Raw genomic sequence first — 21,336 nt, 5'->3', positions numbered from 1 at the left:
CATCCTTTCATGTAGGCTAGTTCAGACTTATCAGTTTCACACAGTGAAAGAGGAAAAATACTACTATTTTTAATAGTATTTTATACTACCATATTACTATATTATTTATATTAGTGTTTTATTTATATTATTATAAATAAATTGTTTATTACAAATAAGCAATTGTAATATTTAATATTATTTGCATTGTTGTTATTTTATATACTGAGAAAATAAAGTGACCAGAAGTGGACACTTTAAAAGAAAAGGACTGATAGCAGCAGTGCCATCCTGAGAAAGAGTTTATCTTGTGATGGCCCAGTTACACTACAGCTGCAGAAAGTTAAAGCCATATACTCAATACATTAAAGGGGAAAGCAGAAACATACAGGAAGTTTACAGCTTGTTCAGATGTGCTTTTCCTTAAAGGGTTTTCCTGCAGTGATAGATATGGTTCAGGAACAGCCTTCCAATTAGATCCTATCTGTTCAGTTGTATAGAATAGACTTAACTCACTGGCACAGAGGGTCCAAATGGTTTTGCTCCATTTATGACTTAGGAGTATTTGGGGATTTGGTTGTGGTCAATGTTAAGCAGGAGGAGTTCTTCCCCAGGAAGGAATGTGTGACTTAGAAAGAGAAGGTCTTTAAAGTAAGAGTACAAGACAGGGACAAGAGACGCTGCTGTCTAATTCAGAATGGGAGTTGCCCCAGAAGATCAGGCAACCTCTCCCTCACCTTCCCTCTGAAGATTTTATTAACATTTCACAGGCATTTTGTGCAATTACTGCCATCTTGATTAAAGTTAGCTTAAATCAGTTTTAATTTGGCCCAGGTTAAACAAAAAGTACTACTAAAAATGGTATCCAGCTTCATATAGGCAACATAAAGAATGGGAGAAGTTTTTTGTTGCCTCTGGGGCAAAAGTTCACTCTATCTGGTAACAGTGAACACAAATGAAAATCTTTTAAATCTTGGCTGGTTATGTCTTAAGAGTATCAAGAAAGATGAACTTACTTAAAAAAATAAATTTTTTCAGTTCTGAAAAAAATACTCCTCTCATGGTATTGTGTAATAACATTACTTTATTAGAACTTCCCTATTGGGCAGCTTTCCAAATAACCTAGATTTTCTTCCAGCAGCATGTGTGAACAGCCCACACACATGTAATTCAGGTTCCACCCCAGCTTTTATGTTTTTGGAGCAGTGGGCCAGCTGAGTCAAAGTTAAGTGTCATATGTGTGATCATAACAGGTTAGAAGGGCAGCATCACCAAACAACACTTGAGAACAGAACTTCTCATTTTGTATCTTTTGTGGAAAACATCACTGAAGCACAAAAGACCTGACTGGATCAATGAAGCCATAATCCCACAACTTCAATTTATGACTCTGTCACACAAGTTGAAGCTCGTATAACTAGTGCAAAGCTTATCTGCTTAATATATTGTAGGGGTAGTTGAATCTATCCCCAGTGACTAGTCCAGCAAAATCTTAGATTACGGGGGAAAAAATATTAAGTTCTCCAATGCTCGTCTATATGAGAAATTAATTTCCTGCCATCTGAAATACATTTATGATCAGATTAAAAAAAAAAAACCAAAAAACCCAAACACTAACTGTGTGTTACCTGTATGTACCAAAAAACTGCATACAGCAAAAATCATCATGAGGGCCTGAAAAGGAGGAATAGCTTTATTTCTGGAATGTTCCCTAGGTGTAAGCTTGGTCTGACAAACAACTGGAATGTTGGACACCTTAGCCAGGCAGCTCAAGGATCAACCCTGCTCTGACTTTGAAAGAAAATCTTGCCTCATTTCCTCATGAAGTCAATAAAAAACATAGATCCTAGGCAATGATATGAGTTGTCAATCCCCAGCAACTCCCAGCCCTGTGGATGTGCAAACAATGTGTGCTTCTATGGTCAAAGCTCCTTATGTGTATCCAGCTGGGCAGCGATAATGACAGGGGTACTTCCTTGTGGAGACTTCAGTATGTGTGGCCTTTTGCAGTCCAGCAGTATTGGATTTGCAAGCTAGCCCATTCCAGATGACAACATATCCTGCCCTCCACCTCCTCCCCATCAACTGGGTGATTTGCAGTCACAGGTTTGCAATCCCCTTCAGCAGTCTGCAGGGACTGCAGTATGGAGCCTCAGTTCCTAGATGCCTTGGTGATGCATGCCAGGTTCCAGGAGCTGCAAACCCTATCTTGGGCACCTAACAAATGTACCCATTTGACACCATGAATCAGCTTCCTCCCAAACAGAGTTAAATTCCCAAGCAGTCAAACTCCCAGCAGCACTTTGAGCAAGGCCAGTGTTGAACAAGGTGAAACTAGTCTAACTTGGGGAAAATTCTTGGCACATAATGTCATAAGTGCCTGTAGGCATCCAAGTGCTCACACACAGCAATAACTTGTGACATGTTACCCTTTGCACAGGATACACTGTCTACTATATCTATCTTTCTTAGTTTGGGGAATTCAGAGCCTAGCATATATACATATACGTATATACTTTGCTACTCCTGCTTAATTATTTAACTTTCACATGGAAGACTGAATAAAAACTTATCCTGAAGTTGACTAATATAATCAGGTAAAATCAAAAGAATGAAAGAAATACAAAGCAAAGAAGTACTATAGGAGACAGTGAAGCTTTCATTCTTTCTGATTCAGATTCAAGTACTGCAGCAGGTACGCTCATAATCATAATTTCTCCTTGATCTTTAATAAGTGGACATTCTTCCCAGAGCAAGTCTATTGTTCTGGCATTGCTTTTTCTTTTGTACTCTGTGTTCTCTCAGGTGTATCCATCTGTTCCTAGCTTAAGATAAGGTCCTAGCTTAAGATAAATTTTCTTCCTAAAATAAATAATTTGATGCTTTACAGCAATTATTATTTAATCTTAGGATGTATTTGAAGAGTTCTATCAGTCATATTTCATGCCTAGGCAATAACAATGTACAAGCAAGCTACTGCATCTGACTCACTGCTGGGAAACTTAAAGCCTCTGGGTTTACTCACTTGGAGAAGACAAAGCTCTCTACTTAAGAGAGGTCTTGAGTGTAGGATTGTTGGACTCTTTGCTATGATGCAAGGCCTCCTAAGGCCCTTCCACCAAAACAAGGGAACTTTATTTTGAAAATTCCTCAATAAATACACACATATTTTGTCTTCCTTGAGTTATGACATACCTCAATAATAAGAAGCACATGCTTGAGAGAAGCTCACTCTAAACCTCTGGTAAGTGTATTTGGTATAAATGACATTGCAAAAACTGAAACGTACCTCATCCCCATGCATATTAGCAACATACTTGAACTCTGGAATGCCAATCTTATGATGGGTTGGAAACCTTCCCAGAACAAGAACCCACAGGTCTCTACCTTTAAGAGGGGAAGGGGAAAAGACATTTTTTAAAACAAGTGTAAAATTATACAAGCCTTAGAAGAATAAAAAGAGTTGGTCATTAAGACCACTGTAAAAAATCTCATATTTCATTGGTGCCCATTCAGTCCTATATATAACATATCAAAGTAGACTGTGGGGTTCTTTTATTCTATGAATATTTTCAATATTAGTTATAGGAATAAATATGCTTTGCCTTCTGCCCAAGTATGTAATAAACTCTGACATTTCTAAAGCATTTAATCAGCACTAGAAGAGAAGGCTCTTTTTTTTTGTAATAAACAGTTTTCAAATTAAATTTAGCAAATAAGACCACTCTTCCCCCCCCAAATTTTAAATAATAAGGCTTTTCTGAAATATATACAGAAATTTTCATTATCACAAAGAAAGAACATCTGGTTTTGTACTAAAGACAACTCAAAAAAGCTAAATACATTCATGCATTACTACTCAGAAAACAGGAGGTACCAGAAAGAGCTGTATCAAGACATATTTCAAATACATCAGCAGGGAAAGAATTAATAGCTACAGAAAAAGTATTAGTTAGGACCACTAAAGCTGCACAAGAAGCTGATCTTTAAGAAACAAAATAAACATATGCACATTTTGGAAGTCCACATTTAAGCAGGCGGGGAGAAGGAGAGGCGAGGAGATTTTTTTGTTATTATTTTTAGTGATACTGTGGCATTTCAGACCTCATCTGCAAATCTGTACTTCCCACTAGTCTGCTCAGTGAGGTGGAAAACTCAAGTTTCAGTAGATGGCAGCAATGAAACTGGACCGGCTACTTGATAATAGCAGTGACAGGCTATAAATTGCTAATGCTCAGACCTCGCAAGTGTGGCAGCTGTCCCCAGCTCCACACAGGTCTTGCTGGGACCCATGACCTGTCTGAGAGGAGCCCAGCACCACTGCTACTTGCAGGAAAGATAAAACATAGGAACTGCTATATGCAGTACTATAAAAAGCCTTATTTCCTGATTCTCTGTGGATCATCAAATCTGCAGTAAACAAACTCTGGAGCATATCGCTTCCCATTCCTGAAGGCATGGCCACTGTAGTTATGCACATGCCACAGGATTTTTGTTTTCTAGCTATGCAACTGCCTCACAGCAGCTATACCACAAAGGTCATGACTTTGGGAATGGGAGGAAAAACTTGAAGAGGACTGAAGCAACAGTGCAAGATGCAATGAAACAGTTGTAAGAGAGGTAAAACTGAAGACAGTGGTTGCCAAACTAAGTTCTCAGTTAAGAGAATCAAGAGTCTTAGGATCAAGAGGCAGCAAGACAATGCTGAGAGCTGACAGATTCAACCAAGAGTGATCTCAGTATCCCCCGGTTTTACAGCTGCTCTTGAAGACACAGGTGTTCAACCCCTGTAACCATGCCATGCACAAAGCTGTGAGATGATGCTACTGACTCTTTCATTAAAGGACAATGTGAGCAAACAATCCATACTTTAAAAAATAATTTTGTGACAACTGATTTGGTAAGAAAGCTAGTTATTTGGCCTTGCTGTATGTAGAGCCACTGTTTCATAAAAAAAGAAAAAGCTTGATTTCTGTAAGCCTAGACAAGTTGCACAGTGAAGAACCCAAAGATACTAGTTTTTAATCACATTCTTCTTCAAAAAGGAAAGAAAAAGAACATACAAATCATCTCACCCTAGCACTTTTCCCTTCCAAAACCTCTAGAGGTCCCCTCTAATCTCAACCATCCTGCAGCTCAGTGAAGATAGATGACAAGTCTTGCTGAAGTAGCATATGTTTGGAACTGAAAGCAATCCTAGCAGTGATAAAACTGTTATTCATAATCAAGTGTGGACAACAACCTCAACTTACTTTCCAATTCTGCAATGTGTCATTCTCTCTGTAGCTGCATCCTGGGGCAACTTGCTATGAATTACCAAGGATGTCCTTCCAGAATGTTCCTATGATTTTTTTTCTCCTTATGTCCTCTAAGCCCTGCTTTCCAGCTTTCATTCCCTCTCTTGGAAAGCAAGTTCAGACATCCCTCCTTGGTGTCAGTTGCCATGTGGACTTCTGCACCAAGAGGAACACACCTGCTTACAGCAGAGACTGCAGCCTTTCCACCATGGCCCAAACCTAAAGGTGGCTACTGCAAACCTACAACATGCAGCTCATGATATACACTGAAGCAAAGAGTCCAGGTAGAGATAAAGTGCTCTAGAGGTTTCCATCATTTAAGATTTTCTACAAATTTTGATATTCTGATACCAAATTTAAAGATAATATTTCCAGTGTCTTTCCATCAGCAGTACTCATTCCTGCTGCTCTCACTGTGAATTGCACTCATGGGAAACACAAAAAAGAGCTAAGTATAGACTAACATTAAGTACTGATGTAAATTGGTCTTTCCTGCATTAGTGTTCAGACTGTTTAGAGTTTGTGTGAGGGCCATCTACACGATAAACACTCCCATGAACTGAGATACCAATTATTTCCTGGCATTTCCAGCTTGTAAGGCGTACTAAACCTTCCATTAACAATTAAAATACATTCCTGGGTCTGCTCAGCCTGCAGTACTGGATAGTGTATCTGTGAGGGATGATGTAAGATTTCTTTTCATACAGCTGTAATTAACTGCATGTAAAAAGATTCAGCATATGGATGGTTTCCTTTAATCAGCAAAGCCTAGATAACTCTGGTTTGGTACCTGAAGGGAGCAGCTAAGCTTCCTCTCATGCTTTGAAAAGCTATTTCTCACTGCCAAATTGCCAAACCAAAACTGACGTCAACTAATTAGTGAACTATATTTCAAGTGATGAAGACAAACATGTGTTTCTAACTGTGTGTCTCAGGACAAGTAACAAGACTTGTATTGGAGCAGAGCCAGACCACACAGCTTCTAGTAGAATGAGAAGCCTTTTTAACTTTTTAAAAAGTTTTCTAGCATTTCCACTAGTTCACAACGTAGTGTTAGTATTCTAAACAGATGTACAAAACACGGTAACTAAAATGAAGAATTGAAACTGATCTCCACATCAAGTGGGAAAGAAACCAAATCAATTTGTAGATGTTAGAATCTGGATTGTGCTCCTTGTTTTTGTTCTGAATTTTATTTCTGCTTTTCTTCACTTTGTCCTTTACAGCTTAATTTATTAAAAACTCATAATTTCAAAGAAAGTTATGGCTAGGAAATGAAGTGAAATTACTGGGGAATGGCTCAAACCCACTGTCAGTACCAGTCAGGCTAGAGTACTGATTCAAGAGTTTGCAGGGAGGACCACTTTGACCAAGAAAAAGTAATAGACTGACTACAGTCCTCCTGGGCTGGCCATGAGTTGCACACTGGCTTAATGGGTAGGAACTGCAGTAATGCTGATCTGTGTTGAGGCAGCCCCTTCCTAGAAAGGTGCAGGATAGAGAGGAGGGGAAGAGAGAAACTCTCATGAGAATGCAAGGTCCCAGAGCAATTCAAAGAACCAATCTCAGAACCATTGAGCATCCCAGGTCAGAAAGAACATCAAGAGATCATCTGGTCCAACCCCACATGGGAAAGGAAACCTAGATAAGACTATTTAGCACTTTGTTCAATTGCATCTTTAAAACCTCCAGTGGGGAGGACTCTACATCATTTCTGGGGAGGTGGTTCCAGTGAATGATTCTAACTGTATAAAATGTTCATATATTGAGATGAAACTTCTCATAGTGCAACTTGTACCCATTGCTTTTTTCCACATGGCTCCTTGTGAAGAGAGAGGATTCATCCTCTTTATAGCCACTCTTCTCAAATTCTGTGATAAGATTCCACCCTAAGCATTCTCTTCTCCAGGCACATGAGTCTCCTCGGGGCAACACTGTCTTCCAGCAAAACACTACCACAGCTAATGAAGGACTTCAAGAGTAATTCCTTTTGCTAAACTACCATCAGCAGCACCCTTGCCCTGAGGTACTCTGATTTGTCATTACCAATTCAAGCTGGAAAATCTAATGCCATTTTGGAACTTTTCTTCTGCAAGAGGACTACCCAAAAACACACATGGTTTGATTGAGATTCTAAGAGAATTTTAAGTACCAGTACATTATTTGTATAACCAGAAATGGTTAATCAGAATGACTGATGTAGCAGTATTGCCTTACAAACATGAACAAATATGTGATTTTAATCTAGCCAGACTGAGTAAAACACCACCAAAACAAGCAACATACCTGAAGCTGAGATCAGACAAACATCTGTAAGAACAACTGCACATCAAATTATTTTGTGAGCATTTTTCCTTACTTTCAGGTATACCATGGTCCTGAGACAGAACGGATTACCTAAAGACTTGGCCTGTAGTAGTACTGGCATTAGTAATGAACGAAGTTGATATGACAAGAAGAGCTAGGACATTTTAAATATAAGAAAGTCTTCAAGGTATTGTAAAGAATAAAGAGATACAGATCAATCACATACATCAACCAGGCATGTCTGGCAATATTCAGTATGGTGCTTAGGTAACCAGAAAAAAAGCCAAAAGCACCCAAGGTAACATTTGGCTAGAGGCTTATTATTTGTCAGTGGCTACAGCCACTAAATGACTATGTGGGGGTCACTGCTAAACTTAATACTTCCAACCTCTTACCTCAGATCCCTTATTACAGATATAAGGCGCTCTCTCTCAGCAAAAAGTAAATAGAAGTATCAATTTCCCACTATTTAATCAGCTCCTATCTCCAAGAGATTATATATAGCAGTCACTCTAAATTAGAGTCAGCACCATAGAAACAGAACTGACGGAATAAACAATGACTCTAAAAATCACTAGATGCTGTTTATTTGTATCCAAAGCACTTGAGAAGGGAAGGGAGTCAAAACAATTAATGGTTCACATGCTTGCTTATCTTCCTAAACGTTTAACTAAATCTTTCGTTGATTGGGACATCCATAGCTGCTTTGGACACTTTCACAAGACTTGGATCTTATGAGAACAGCAACCCTTTCTTTCCTATGTACATGTGAGTCATCAGTGTACCATTTCCAGTTCTCGTAATCAAGTTGAACACACTCTTTATACAAAAAAACATGAAAAATTGCCAAGGCAGAGCACTGTCTCTACAATAGTACCTTACAGGTTATTTGAACAAAAATCAAGAAATAAAAATAAATTTGTGAAAGCCAAAGAAAAACAACCCAGAGGGAATACTAGTCTTAAATTAAGATATACTAACCTTATTCAGTATTGCTCACTAAGAAGATGAGAACACCACAGACATATAGAAATAGTCTGAGCAGGCTTTTTCTAGTATTTACACTGACTGGTTTCATATTTGCACCCAGAAACCAAATAGATTTTTTTTCTCTTTTCACCAACTCTTGTTTCTATCACCACAGGTTTTTAAACCTAGTTCTAAAAAGGTGTACTTTATTTTCTGAGAAAGCTGTGAAATGTGTATGCATCTAGTAATTTTCAGAAAAGCTATTGTATACACGAAAGTAATAAATATTACCCATTCACAGCAATACCATTGGATCACCATGAATAAAGTTAGATTGCTTCTAACACAAGCCAACCACAAGGGACAGGGGTCATTTGTTTTAAAGAGCAATTTATCCAGATTCAATAGTTTTTTTAGCCTACACTTTTACCACCAGAGGCAGAGGATGTAGAACTGTTTCTACCACTTGAAGTTACAGAAAACCCGTACAACCACTACAGGTTGTGGTTCATATGTGGCTGAGAAGTTACTGGTGCACTTTGAGGATTTGAGTTCACTGAAGTATCTCACCAAGAGACTTGTTACACCTATCCCATAAACATCCTTGTCAGATCTCAGAAATTATGTTTGCCTTAAGAATAGGAAGCTCAAAACCATGCACATCTCAGCACTGACAAGCAGACTCCTACAAATCCAGATACTGAGTAGCTCCTCCCCCCAACCTTTTCTTTAACTCAGTAAAGGGGGAAAAATGGACACTAGATTAATTTTTAAAAAATAATCCAGTCTCCGCCATGATCATCTGTTTCTGGTTTAGTTAACAGGCTACATTAGTCTGACCAGTGTTTCCAGATTCTCTCCTAAAACTGGTAACAAAATGTCTCTAGAAACACTAGCAACTGGCTTTCAGGAAAGGTAACAAAGGCACAAGGCAACAACTGAGAATCGGGCTGTGTTACTACCTACAAGTAGAATAATTTGGTCCTTAGCCTCTGAACAAACATGCTCTGATGGCCTCTGTTTATTCTTGGGATTTTGAGATCAGCCTAATGCAATTGTGTATCAAAGCAAGTTTTGTAGTCTAGGCACACCATGATCAGGAAATGTGCTTCATCAGAATCATTCTCGTTGGACATTGCTTGAAGCGCATAGCAGGGAAGGCATTTGTGTCTACCCTGTTCCTGTAATTTTCTCTAGCTGCTCTTTGGAAAACACAATAATGGACACAGTAGGACTACATTTCTTATTGAGAACAGAATTTGCTTTTATTTTAGATTTAGGATAAATCTACTTTTTCAGATGTGCTCAAGCTCTGTTTAAATGCCCCAGGTAACTGCAAGACCATGGAGGTAGAACACACTGGCTAGGGACAAACAGGAAATGTAACTCAGCTGTCCTAAATCCACTGTGAGCTCAGCATGTTACGTAGCAGCTACAGTAATTTAATTGACTCTGACTGCTGTGGTCTGACCTTTCCCATAACAACAAGTAAGTACTAGATATCAAACTGCAAAATCATCTGCTTAGAAACATCCTCTACCCTCTTTCTCACATTTGAGCCACTGCACAGCTTATGAGAGTGAACAGTTTTACAAAGAGGGTATTCTCTAAGCTGTGAGGGAAAGGGATCTACAGCCAGTCCTATGCATTATCTTTTTCTATGTCCACTTCTTAAAATTAATCTTCTAATTAATAAAAGGTTCCAAAAGCAGAACTTTCAGAAAGTTTAGAAATCACATGCACATTCAGATTTCATTTAAAGAAAATCCCAGCCCTAAAAACAATCTAGATCTCTCTTCTACACAAAAACACATGCAGAACAACTGTCTAACAAACAAATGCTTCACTGTAAGAAGTCTTGCAAACAATTAATTAATGTATTATAAGTAGGTCTCCATGTACTTATGTGAACACAATATGCTATAGCTACACACAGCAAACCTTTAATTAGGTAGCCCTGAAAATAAGCAAGTCTGGTTCCTTCAAGGGTCTACAGCCAGAGGTCCTAGGCAGAAAAGCTGGGCAGAAGGGATGTGGGGCACACTGCTCTTCTTTTTTGGGGAGTGAATGGAAAGCTACTAGAAACACTTTTCTACTAAAAAGTCTCATTGTCTGAAGTGGGGTAGGAGGTATGTGTTACTAAGTTCTCCTCAAGCTAAAAGGAGAACACAGACAAATTGGCCATCTGGGTAAAACTGAGGCACAAGATAAGAGTTTTATTTCTTTAAGTACGTTTGTGATCATATTCTTTAAGTAAGTTTCTGATCATATTCTTTAAGTTTGTAATTCTTTAAGTAAGTTGTGATCACATTTCATTTACAGGGCTAAAAATGTATGCACAATGCTCCAGAATGCAGAATCCTACAAGAAGTGAGGGGGAAAAGTATCCATTTATGTCTATCATGCACCATTGTTAGTACCCTGAGCTCTGTATTTTAGTTAGTTTTAAAATAAACAAAACCCCAAACATAAAATCTCTTACACATTTACTTCCTCAACACCAGGAAAGGATATGGATACTGCATCCACCAGTATAATTGCTGATTCTATGTTACATGATCTCCAGAGCATTGCTAACTTCACTGGTGTGAATTACAATATCCAAGAGTCAATCCTGCCTATTTCTAAACAAAACAGAAAGCTGCGAAGTCTCACTGATGGGAAACAGGATAGCTGCAGCCTTAAGACCTTTATTGCTCTGAAAAAAAGGTTGACAAATATATGCTGCAACCACACAACTACAAAGCAAAAGGTAGAGAGGAAGCAGGAGAACAAAGATTTTATTTCCCACAAGGCTGATTCTAAATAAATGCTACTCACGTGAACAGCGTACTATTTCTAAACAGATCAGCTCTTTCCATTTTGAAGTTACAACATTAAAACTTCAGTACTAGATAACAGTTTATATACAAGAAATGTTTGATCTATGTTGCGAGGATAGGTTCCACTCACACTTTATTTATTTATTTAAGCTGGGACAGAAATCTCTGATACAGCATGTTCCACAGGAAAAAAACAAATGAACTAACTTTCCTCCAAAATTTTCTGAAAGAAGTATATTTAAGTAGGAGAGATCATAGAAGGTAGGACAAAAATGACTGACCAAGTCACAGCAAGTGTAAAGAAGAGAAGACTTAAGCAAACAATTTTACTTTTACTGCAAGAGAATAGGAACGTGCTCAGAGTCAGTGACTGCATCTCCAAGAGTAATGTCTAAGCTTATTAATGTTTTAAACATCTGACGCTAACCAAATGACATGCTTTTTATAAATGATTCATGTAAAAAGCATAGTTATACTGACAGGAAAGAAAAGTTAAGTCTTGTTATCATCAGATAAAGTCCTAGTACTTGGCTATTAGAGGATTGATTGCACACAAACTACTTGCGTCACATCACAGGAGTCAAACTGTGAGAGGATGCAGTCAGATAATATATGAATCTGTATTTCAGCATTTAAAGAATTCTTAGCTTCAGTTAGGACAAATAGAATTTAAAGCTAATCTAGTAATGGTGACTTCTATTTAAACACATGATTTAGAGCAAAGCTCAGTTGGGAGCTGAACACTTAAGAATATAAGTTAATACTTCTTGTTTTTAATGTCATGATTTAGCTTTCACTAGATAAGCCATGAAGGAGCCAGTACTCCTTCTCTGTTTTATTTCCCCTTCCTATCACAGTGACTGACATAATGTGCTGCAAATAGAGTTTACAAGGCTATTAATATCAAGCCCATCTGTAAACCCAAACACTTTTTCAATAATAAAATGAACATGTAAATCTACTTAGAATCTTGTTAACATAAATTTATATGCCACACATAGTGTCAGACAAGAACAAAGATGATTATGAGGAAAGAAAGGAAAAAGAGCAAGTGATGCATTACAGGGAAAAAAATTTAGAAGTGAGCAAGCATGGATAAGAATTTAACTACCACAATAATTTTTAGAATGCCCATTTTTGCATGGAACTCTGGACTGGAGCCAAGCAACTTTAGTATGATTTGCATCATGGGGCCCTCAGAGTGGAAAATGTCTCATTCATTCTTGTTTCTAAAAACGAACTTTGAGAAACCTCAATGCTAATATCATCTATACACACCATACTTGCATGACAAGCCTGTAAGGAAATTTGTGGGGTGAGGATAAGGAGGAGGGAAGTGAAGAAGAAACACTATCAAGGATTGGAGACAGGAGGAAAGTTCTCTGCAGCAGTCAAATGGAACAAACCTAAGGTAACGATCTTCTACACAAATATACCTCACATAATGTAACCACAGAAAAAATAACTGCAATATAGTCTTTAAAGGCAACACATTTGCTATGGATTTTTATCAAGGTAATTTGCTTATTTTTAAGACAACAAGAATTCTCTCTGTCACCTTTCATTTTTCTTCCTACTTTTAAAAACACAATTTAATAACAGGTAACACCAAGAAACTTAATGTGAAGTACAGTGGGTTGTATAAAACCTTCTCATTCTATTTTTGTGCGCTGCCAGAACCCCTGAGCCAACCCAATAATAATTCCAGTGGAATACAAACATTTTATGGGTAACGTATTTCAACTTTGTTTTCTCCAGCAGTAAAACTTGTTTTCTAATACTTTAAACAAAGTAAAAACATCCAGAACATAAAAGTCTGTAATGTAAATTCATTAAAATTTACAATGCACTTTACTATTGATGGTAGTAACTCAGGCTTCTTCCATACTGTGTCACAATAAATAACTTGAGTTCCCAGCTACATACACAGATTTTTATGCGTAGATGAGACAAGTACAATAGCTAGCCTTTTATTATGAAATATTTTCACTGAGGAGCAGTGAACCTTAAATTGGTACTCTCTTGTTCAACAGCCACCCATAAACACCTAAAGGTATCAGCCACCTGTAAATGCCTATAGGTATCAATCACACTGAATCAGATGAGTCAGGAGGTCTAAGTTGACCTCTGGCACACCTTGGGCACACATTCCACTGATGCTGGTGAGGAATGAAGGACAGGTTAATTGCCTAGGTTTTCTATTGACTGTATTACCAGGCACATGTTGCACACAGCACTACCTGAGCCCTAATCCCTAGCATGCCCTTTTGCTGAAGTCACAGCTGCTTATCAGATGGAAACCTGGGCATGCTCATTCCTCCTGTTTTCCAAGGAGAAAAACACATGAATGCAGGCAGGAAGGAGACAAAGTTATCCAACAGGCACCTTGTCACTGAGAAACCTGGCCTGCTGGGAGCCCTGCTGAGCACACCTTCCCTGTAGTCCATAGCACAATCCATTCACGCAGCCACGGGCAAGTCCTGCACAAACTATAGAACCCACAGCAACGATTCACACACCCCCTGCACATTTCAGCCTCTCCTGTTTACAGAGCAAGGATAGCAAAATGCTAATAAGCAAGACTCACTACTTAAAAACAAACCAAAAAATTTCCCCCAAAGTTAGCAAAGTATTTAAGATTAATGGATGCATCCAATCAAGGGCAACATAGAGAGCAACTGAATATTGGTATTCACTAAGCATCAGAATTGGATGACTAAGCCACATAGTTCTCAACCAAAGAAGCTTTCAGGACAGCTCTTTTGCAAGGTATTTCTGAGAATTTCTTGTGGAACCAGAACAAAATGTGGTCAATTTTAGTTTTTTTCTCTCCAGTAACAAAATCTGCCAAAGGGATATTAATATATAAAGTCAACTTTGAAACTTCACTAGGTAAAGACAGGGGTACTTTAACCATACACAACCTTTCCCTCAGTGAGCAGAATCTAATCTGAGGATGTTTACAACTGTCCCAAGTTGACTGGAATTCTAAAATGTAGTCTGGCCTCCAGAAAATCTAGATCTAAACCAAGCTGTAATTAGTATACTATCACTTTATCTCAATCCAGAGTGCATCTGAAAAGGCTTTTTAGAGTGTGGATCTACTACAAAAGTTACTCTACTCTTCCAATACCTGGCTGTTTTTGTCCTCCTAAAGAGGTCAATCAATTCTGTTAGAATCCTTAAATCGGCTTCCCACGACCCTCATTTTCTTTTCAAAGAATAACAACAGCACTGTATCTTGAACAATGAAAAGCCACAGATCATACACATACATCGACTCTTTTCCTTTTGGTAATGCACTCTAAGATTTGCTTGCTGAAGAGTCAGGCTGTTTTCCACTGGGGTGGCATTAGGCAGGATGGGTTAATATGATCATACCAGGTCCCATTCTCCCATCCCAGACTGATGCAGCTCTGCAGATTCCTCTATTATTATAGAGAGCACACCCTGTTCTGAGGTTGGATATTGGACATATCAGAATACCAAACTCCTGACAAAAAGCTTTTATAACTTTATTCAACAACACACCTGAAACAATACAAAAGAATTAAGGTATTTTCTGGGCCATCATACATATCTGCCTACCTGCTGCTAAGACCATATCAGTTTCTCACAGACCAAATTACCTACAAATCTTGAGGGCTGTGAGGCTACCTACTAAATTAGACCAAAAGGTAACACTCGGTTTTGTCAGCTGATAAGCTACATCTTTTAAGCTCCTTTCTCCCTTCATTTAAGGATAATAGCTTAGCAGATGAGATACATAATTAAATATCCTAGCTTCCAAATCAGATCTGGAGACTTAACAGGCCTTTGCCAGTCTAGAACGCATTGTTTTCAGTAATTTGGCAGAAGCACTCCTAGTAATCTGGCAGGGGGGAATTTCTATATGGTGATGTAAACCACCACAAAACAAATTGGGCGTCTTTCCATTTGTTTTCCATTGAGGATCTTGGTACAGATTCTGCTGTGCACACTGCTATTATAGCCTACATGCATCAAATAAATATACTATGTAAATCTCACCTCAAATTTATCCATAACAAATCACACTTGACTGGGTTTTATGCAGAAATGACTGACTTAGTGAAAGGGAGCAAAGCATCATATTTCTTTAGTCTTGACCTTAGCAAGGCTTTCAACAGAATCACAGATTTAGGAATTGCATGGGACTTCTGGAGGTCACCTGGTCCAACTCCTCTCCTTAAGCAGGGCCACCTACAGCCAGCTGCCCAGGACTGTGTTCAGACAGCTTTTGAATATCTCTAAGGATGCACCCTGAGCAGCCCAAGTTCTTGTCACCCTCATGGTGGCTTTGTAAACAAGCTGGGAACATATGGATTAGAGGAATAGACTACAGTAAGGTCAGAAGCTGACTGGACTGAACACCTGGTGGTTCAAGAGACAGCAAATTATCAGCAGCGTCAAGGGTTATTCCTCAAGGGTCAATAATGGGGCTGATGCTGTTTAATATCTTCATCAGGGCCAGGGCTGCCCTTCAGAGGGCCTTGGTAAGCTGAATGAATTTCCTGACAGCAAATTCATGGAGTTTGACCAAGATAAATGCAAAATCCTATACCTGGAACAAAAGAACCCCACGTTTTGATTATCAACTCAAGAAAATAACCCCATGCAGGTACAGATGCAGACTGGCTGGGTTGCAGCTGTGCAGCCTAAGAGCTGCAAAGTGGCTCAGGTACTTAGAGACTCTGTAGAACCTCCACACTTGCAGATACTCAGAAGTAGAGTGGAGAAGGCCCTGAGCATCATAATTAACTTTCAGGTGATCCTGGCTTTGAACAGGAGCTCAGACTAGATAGCCTCCAGACCTAAATTACTTTATGATCTGCCTGAAGCAGGTGAGGCTTCTGACATGAAGAGTGTTTAGATACTTCTCTTAAAGAACTATATAGGATCACTTTCTGAAGTGGTAATACACAGGTCCCCTATCACCCTCCACAGCTCCTAAGAGCTGGATTTTCATATCCTTACAGAGCTCTGAATCTGCACACACCGACCAAAAGTCAAGCCTCTACTTCACATTCTTCATAATCCAAGTTTAGATGGCAGTATAAAATACTAGATTATTAGATAAAATTGGAGTAAAACATAGATTAACAAATAACATAGGAACAATAACCATTCATGACAATAGTAAAATAATGTTTGTTGACTTTATAGGTGTTACTTTGATCCATGGGATATTGTACTCATCGTCAAGAATTTTCATATCAGGACTATCAACTTACTACATCACATTGAGCTCAGTTTTATAGTACTTAAATTAATTTCTGTTTCTCATCATCAGGAAGTACATTTTGCTATCATGGTTTAGCTAGCTGGCAGGAGGACAACACTAGTAAACTCATACAAGCATGTGCACGCACAGTCTTGCTTGCGTCAGCTTAACTGAGAATAGAGGAACAGAATTTCAACCCATGGACCAAAATTGAAACTTAATTTTCACCAAAATTCTATAACCACTGTTGTCATAAAACTTAATTTTAGTGTGAGCAAAAAAAAAACCCAACAAATTGGACCCTAATTCAGTATTGTCCCCTGCCATATTCCAGGTGACTCTGAAGGCTCATTTCTCAACAAAGGTAGAAATCTTTTAACATTTAGAAAAAACTGAAAGAATAGAGGAGCACTAAACATTTTTCACTGCCATTCTGCTTTATGTGGCACTGAAAATAATAATGAGGAGAGTCCACACAATTCTCTTCTCAGAGTCTGGCAAAGAAGAAGGCAATATATCAAAATCTGAATGATGTTTCAGTGCATTGCTCAATCACAACCAAGAGATGATGATTTTCCAGTTTTCACTCTGGTGTAACTCAGACAAGTTGAACACCTCATCAGCTTTCAGGTATCTAGATACATAAAAGCCAAAGTTCCAATCTCTCAGGTTGGATGAAAGGTTTTTGCCTACCCACACAAAGATAAGCCAGCTGAGTTTCTGGCAGAAAAGTCATAATCTAGTCCTATCATCAGAATGTTAGCCAAGTTCTCTAAAGGTATGAAAATGAGGATGTGGATAATTGCTAGTTTGCACTGGAGGGAACTGTACTTACAGGAACTAACCTCTTGCATGGATGAATAACATAATCCAATCTAATTCTGCCTTTGATGAAACCAAAGCCAACGCAGTTTAAATAACTTGAAGATTCCTTGTCTGCTTTGAGATACATGGTAAAGCAAGTGAGAAGGCATGAAAATGGCTTCATGATCATCTATCAAGAAGAATAGAGATTTTTCTTTTTTTAATCAAGAGCATGGATTTGATAATAGATGCTACAAATGTCTCCTTCCCGTGGTACGAAATGGGATTAGAGGAACAGATGATATTTCTAAAGAATGGATTTTCTATCTAGTTCTATAGCTCTTCTCAGAGTGATTTCGTTTCTTGAACTGAAATCTAATAAAGCAGTTTGGATATTTTTTGTTTGTTTGTTTTCTTAGAATTAAACAGATGTACATCAAAGTTCATATGCAAATAAACACTAATCTTTCAAATCCCTTTTGAAAAATTAGCCACTTCTCCCCAAATTTACGGTAAGAAAGTACCAATCATAGGGAGATAAATTAAAATATCAATATAAGGTCAGAAAGGCGATTACTGATTTCAGTACATTTTCCTATAACATTTGAGACTGAAATCCTAGTCTTCCTCTACAGCACAGGACCTTGTATCAGAAGGTATTTTTAACACAACCACAAGTTAGAAAACACAGGGCTTTTATTATAGTCCCACCCAGAATGGGCACTTGGCAAAGGGGCACCGTATATTCTACACTTCATAAAGACAGCCCTCTTTCTGAAATTGCCACTCAGGACGTTTCCAATTCTCAGAAACATAAGCGCTGGGACAACTTTTACCCTGATGACACGTTTGATGCTTCAGCCAGAGTGTGTTATTCACGCTTAAGCAAGAGGAAGACGAAACTTCACAGAGGTTTGTTAGAGCAGCCCCGCCGCCAGCAGGCGCCCACGAAACGCCACTTTCACCCACAGCTGCCCCGATTTAATTAGAACAAAAAGCCTTCTCTCCCCTCGTCCCACAGCCCTTACCTTCCACCGAGCGCCCGATGCTGTGCAAGTGGGTGAGGGAGGGGTAGGCGGCATGCACCCCCCTCAGGTACTCCTCCAGCTCCTCGGTGTGGTGGTATTTAAACTCCAGCGCGGCCGCCGCAGAAGCCAGGCAGAGGATGAGGATGCCCACCACGTCCTAGGAAGAAACAGATAAAGCTCCCTCCGCGGGCTGGTCGCCGTGCGGCGGCGGCAGCAGCGCCGGGGCAGCGGCCAGCCCGCGGAGAGCCCACCCCCCTTCCCTCTCTCCTTGTCGCCCCCGCCCCGCCCTGCCCTGCCGGAGCAGGTGCTGCTGCCCCCGCTGCCCCTGCCCCTGCCCTACCGCGGCCGCCGCCCGCATGCTGCCGCCGCCGCTCCGCCACTGCCGCCCCGCGCCGGGCGGGGACCGCCATCCCCCGCCGGCCTCGCCCTGCCCCTGACTGACGCGGGCTCCATCCACTCAGCTCCCCTGGCCCGCCCAGGGGTCGGGGCCCCGGGACAGACATGGACAGACATCCCTCCCCTTGTCGCCTGTCCCCTCCCTCCTTCCCGCCTCGCCGGAGGCTCCCACCTGCGCGGGGCACGGCTCCCGTGCAGCGCAGCCCTCGGCGCTGCCCTCTTTTCATCAGTGCCTGCTGGTTTTTCCTCGTTTTTCTTACTGGAGGGAGTAAGCGGTGTCTGTAGGGATTAAAAAACCCCAAACAACGAACCGGGGAGGGGTGCGAACGTTCACATTTTGACTTCTGGGGTTGTTTTGATTCACAAGAGAGGTTGTTGAATAAAAACCAAGCTCCTCCTCAGCACCTGTGTGGTCGTGGCGTGTGATTAGGACGGCAGCACCTGGGGGGCCCAGAGACAAAGCCTGTTGCATGAGCCGTGAGAGAATTTATCTGCAAATCCAACAAAATCTCTACCTAGCGCTATTTTTGCTTAGTCTTTTTTGTTTGAAGATGAGTTTTTAATAGGCTTGTGTTGGCTTACTAAAAGGACTGGATTCTGTCTACAGAATTAAGTGCTTTTCTTGGTTCTGTGCTAACCACATTGCCTTGGGGATGTCTTGGTCTTGGGATTCACCACAAAGGCTTTTTCATCACCTTTTGTTGTCTTGATGATTGAAAAGAACTAAGAGAAAGTTAAGCTGGCTTCCAGCAACAAAAATTAGGATAGTGTCTGCATTTATTTTAAAATATGAATGTGGATATAGCTGAGTATTAGAAAACAGCTACTTTTAAATTCTTCATAATTTTACTAAGAAAAAAGTTATAACCACCACTGGGATTTTGTCTGCTTTCTTCTGAAATTTACTATGCTGGTTAATGTCAGAAAAGGATGTTAAAGGAAATGAACCTATGAGCCAATCTCAAATAACAAGTCCTGTATGCCAAATAAAAGACACTATATTTAATAAAAGTTCTTGTTAAACAAAAAGTTACTGTTGAATTTAAAAGTACCTTTTTTTTTTTCCCATGAAGTCTTAAGAAAAATAGTTTGAAACTATATTTTAATGCAACTGTCTGTAGGATCCCAATGTACCAGAGGCATATGTATATAAAAATGCAAGATGTCTACATCCAGATTCCTCTTAGTTCATGGGAGGGACTTCTGAATCATATATGACATACAACAAGGGATGTATGCAAATTATGAGGCTACTTGATTAAAAGAGATGTGTAATATTATATTTCTGTGAACTGGGTTCCTTCCAGTATGGTATTCTGAGGGAGGGGACAGACCCAGAGCCTTTCTCCCATACACTGACTCCTCCTATTTTAACTCTTACAACTTGACAAGATCCTCTCTTATTCACAAAACAAAATTCTTATGGGACTTAGATATGGATGTCTTTTACATTCTGTAAAAAAAAAATTTAAAAGTTGATAGTTGATTTTGGTTATAGTTACCTCCTATGTGAAATGGGAGATAAACTGTGGGGTTACACTGCAAAGTGTCTCCAGAGAAGCAGGAGGAAGAAGTCAAGTATGTGAACTTCATATTTGAATTTATTTGGCTGCCATATACATATTTATAGGCTCCTTGAATGATGATCTGGACACACTACTTGAGTAAGCAGGGAAGAAATACACTCAGGTGGTAATCCCACATAAATATACTTGGAAACCTTCCCAAGATAATCACATGAAATCAGAGAACTCTGACTTCAAGACAGAGTAGGGTGTTGGCAACACAGTAAAAATTACAAGGTGTGTAAAAACTTAACCTCAGTGAAATAACCAAAGTCACCTTTGATGCTGGATAATCACGCAGCGTTATCTCATCTGGAAATTACACCACCCTCTAATGTAGCCAGCACAGTCACGGTTAAATGAGAGTATTACTGCATATAGGAGTGTTCAAAATGATAGATTGTTTCTTTGCCAGGTGCTTGCAAGTTAAGACAAGCCAGCATGTTTGGCAATATTTGAGTAACATGTGACAGAACCAAAAACCTTTTTTTCCCCCCCAGCCTGCACAAAATTCAAAGATAAACTTGAATCGCTTTTCACAAGGTCAGTTTAAGCCAGCCTGGGCTAGTAATATTCTGGTAAACACAGTTGTGGGTAGAAGTTAGTACCAAAGATCAAATCCTGCATGGAACTAAACCAGCAGTAAATCTCCCGTTAGCATCAGTAGCTCAAAATCGGGGACCACGTATTCGAAAATGATGGCAGTTGTTCTCAGCAGTGGGCAGTGACCCTCGTGGTGAGGAAATGACACACACAGAGAAGCCAACTCCTCGTGCTTTAAGAAGCATTATTCTCCTCTCACCGTCATTCCGGATCGTCCATTCAGAAGTATCCAACTGGTAATTATTTAGGTTAGCACTTGAACATGGGATTTATGGAGAAAAGCCCGCAAGTCGTTATGTGAGCTTCGCATCCGCGGTGTCAGCA

The 21,336-nt window shown here is 39.6% G+C and overlaps 1 protein-coding gene across 2 annotated transcripts in view; it reads right to left on the bottom strand.

Moving 5' to 3' along the window:
* The window catches only part of CPM (carboxypeptidase M), a 28,302-nt gene extending 9,453 nt beyond the window's left edge, over positions 1-18,849 (bottom strand). The window contains exons 1-3 of one of the 2 annotated variants that reach the window (XM_053944198.1): positions 18,789-18,849; positions 18,449-18,605; positions 3,269-3,366 (exon numbers count right to left, since the gene is read on the bottom strand). In XM_053944198.1, the coding sequence (XP_053800173.1) occupies positions 3,269-3,366; positions 18,449-18,605; positions 18,789-18,806 (273 nt within the window). In that variant the 5' untranslated portion in view covers positions 18,807-18,849. Of the gene's footprint in view, positions 1-3,268; positions 3,367-18,448; positions 18,606-18,788 lie in introns of those variants that run through there. The other variant, XM_053944199.1, reaches the window with a different exon arrangement.
* Positions 18,850-21,336: the final 2,487 nt, after the last annotated feature.

This window comes from Vidua chalybeata, chromosome 5 (genome assembly GCF_026979565.1).
Source record: "Vidua chalybeata isolate OUT-0048 chromosome 5, bVidCha1 merged haplotype, whole genome shotgun sequence".
NCBI lineage: Eukaryota > Metazoa > Chordata > Aves > Passeriformes > Viduidae > Vidua > Vidua chalybeata.
This window is presented reverse-complemented; position numbering and strand designations above follow the sequence as displayed.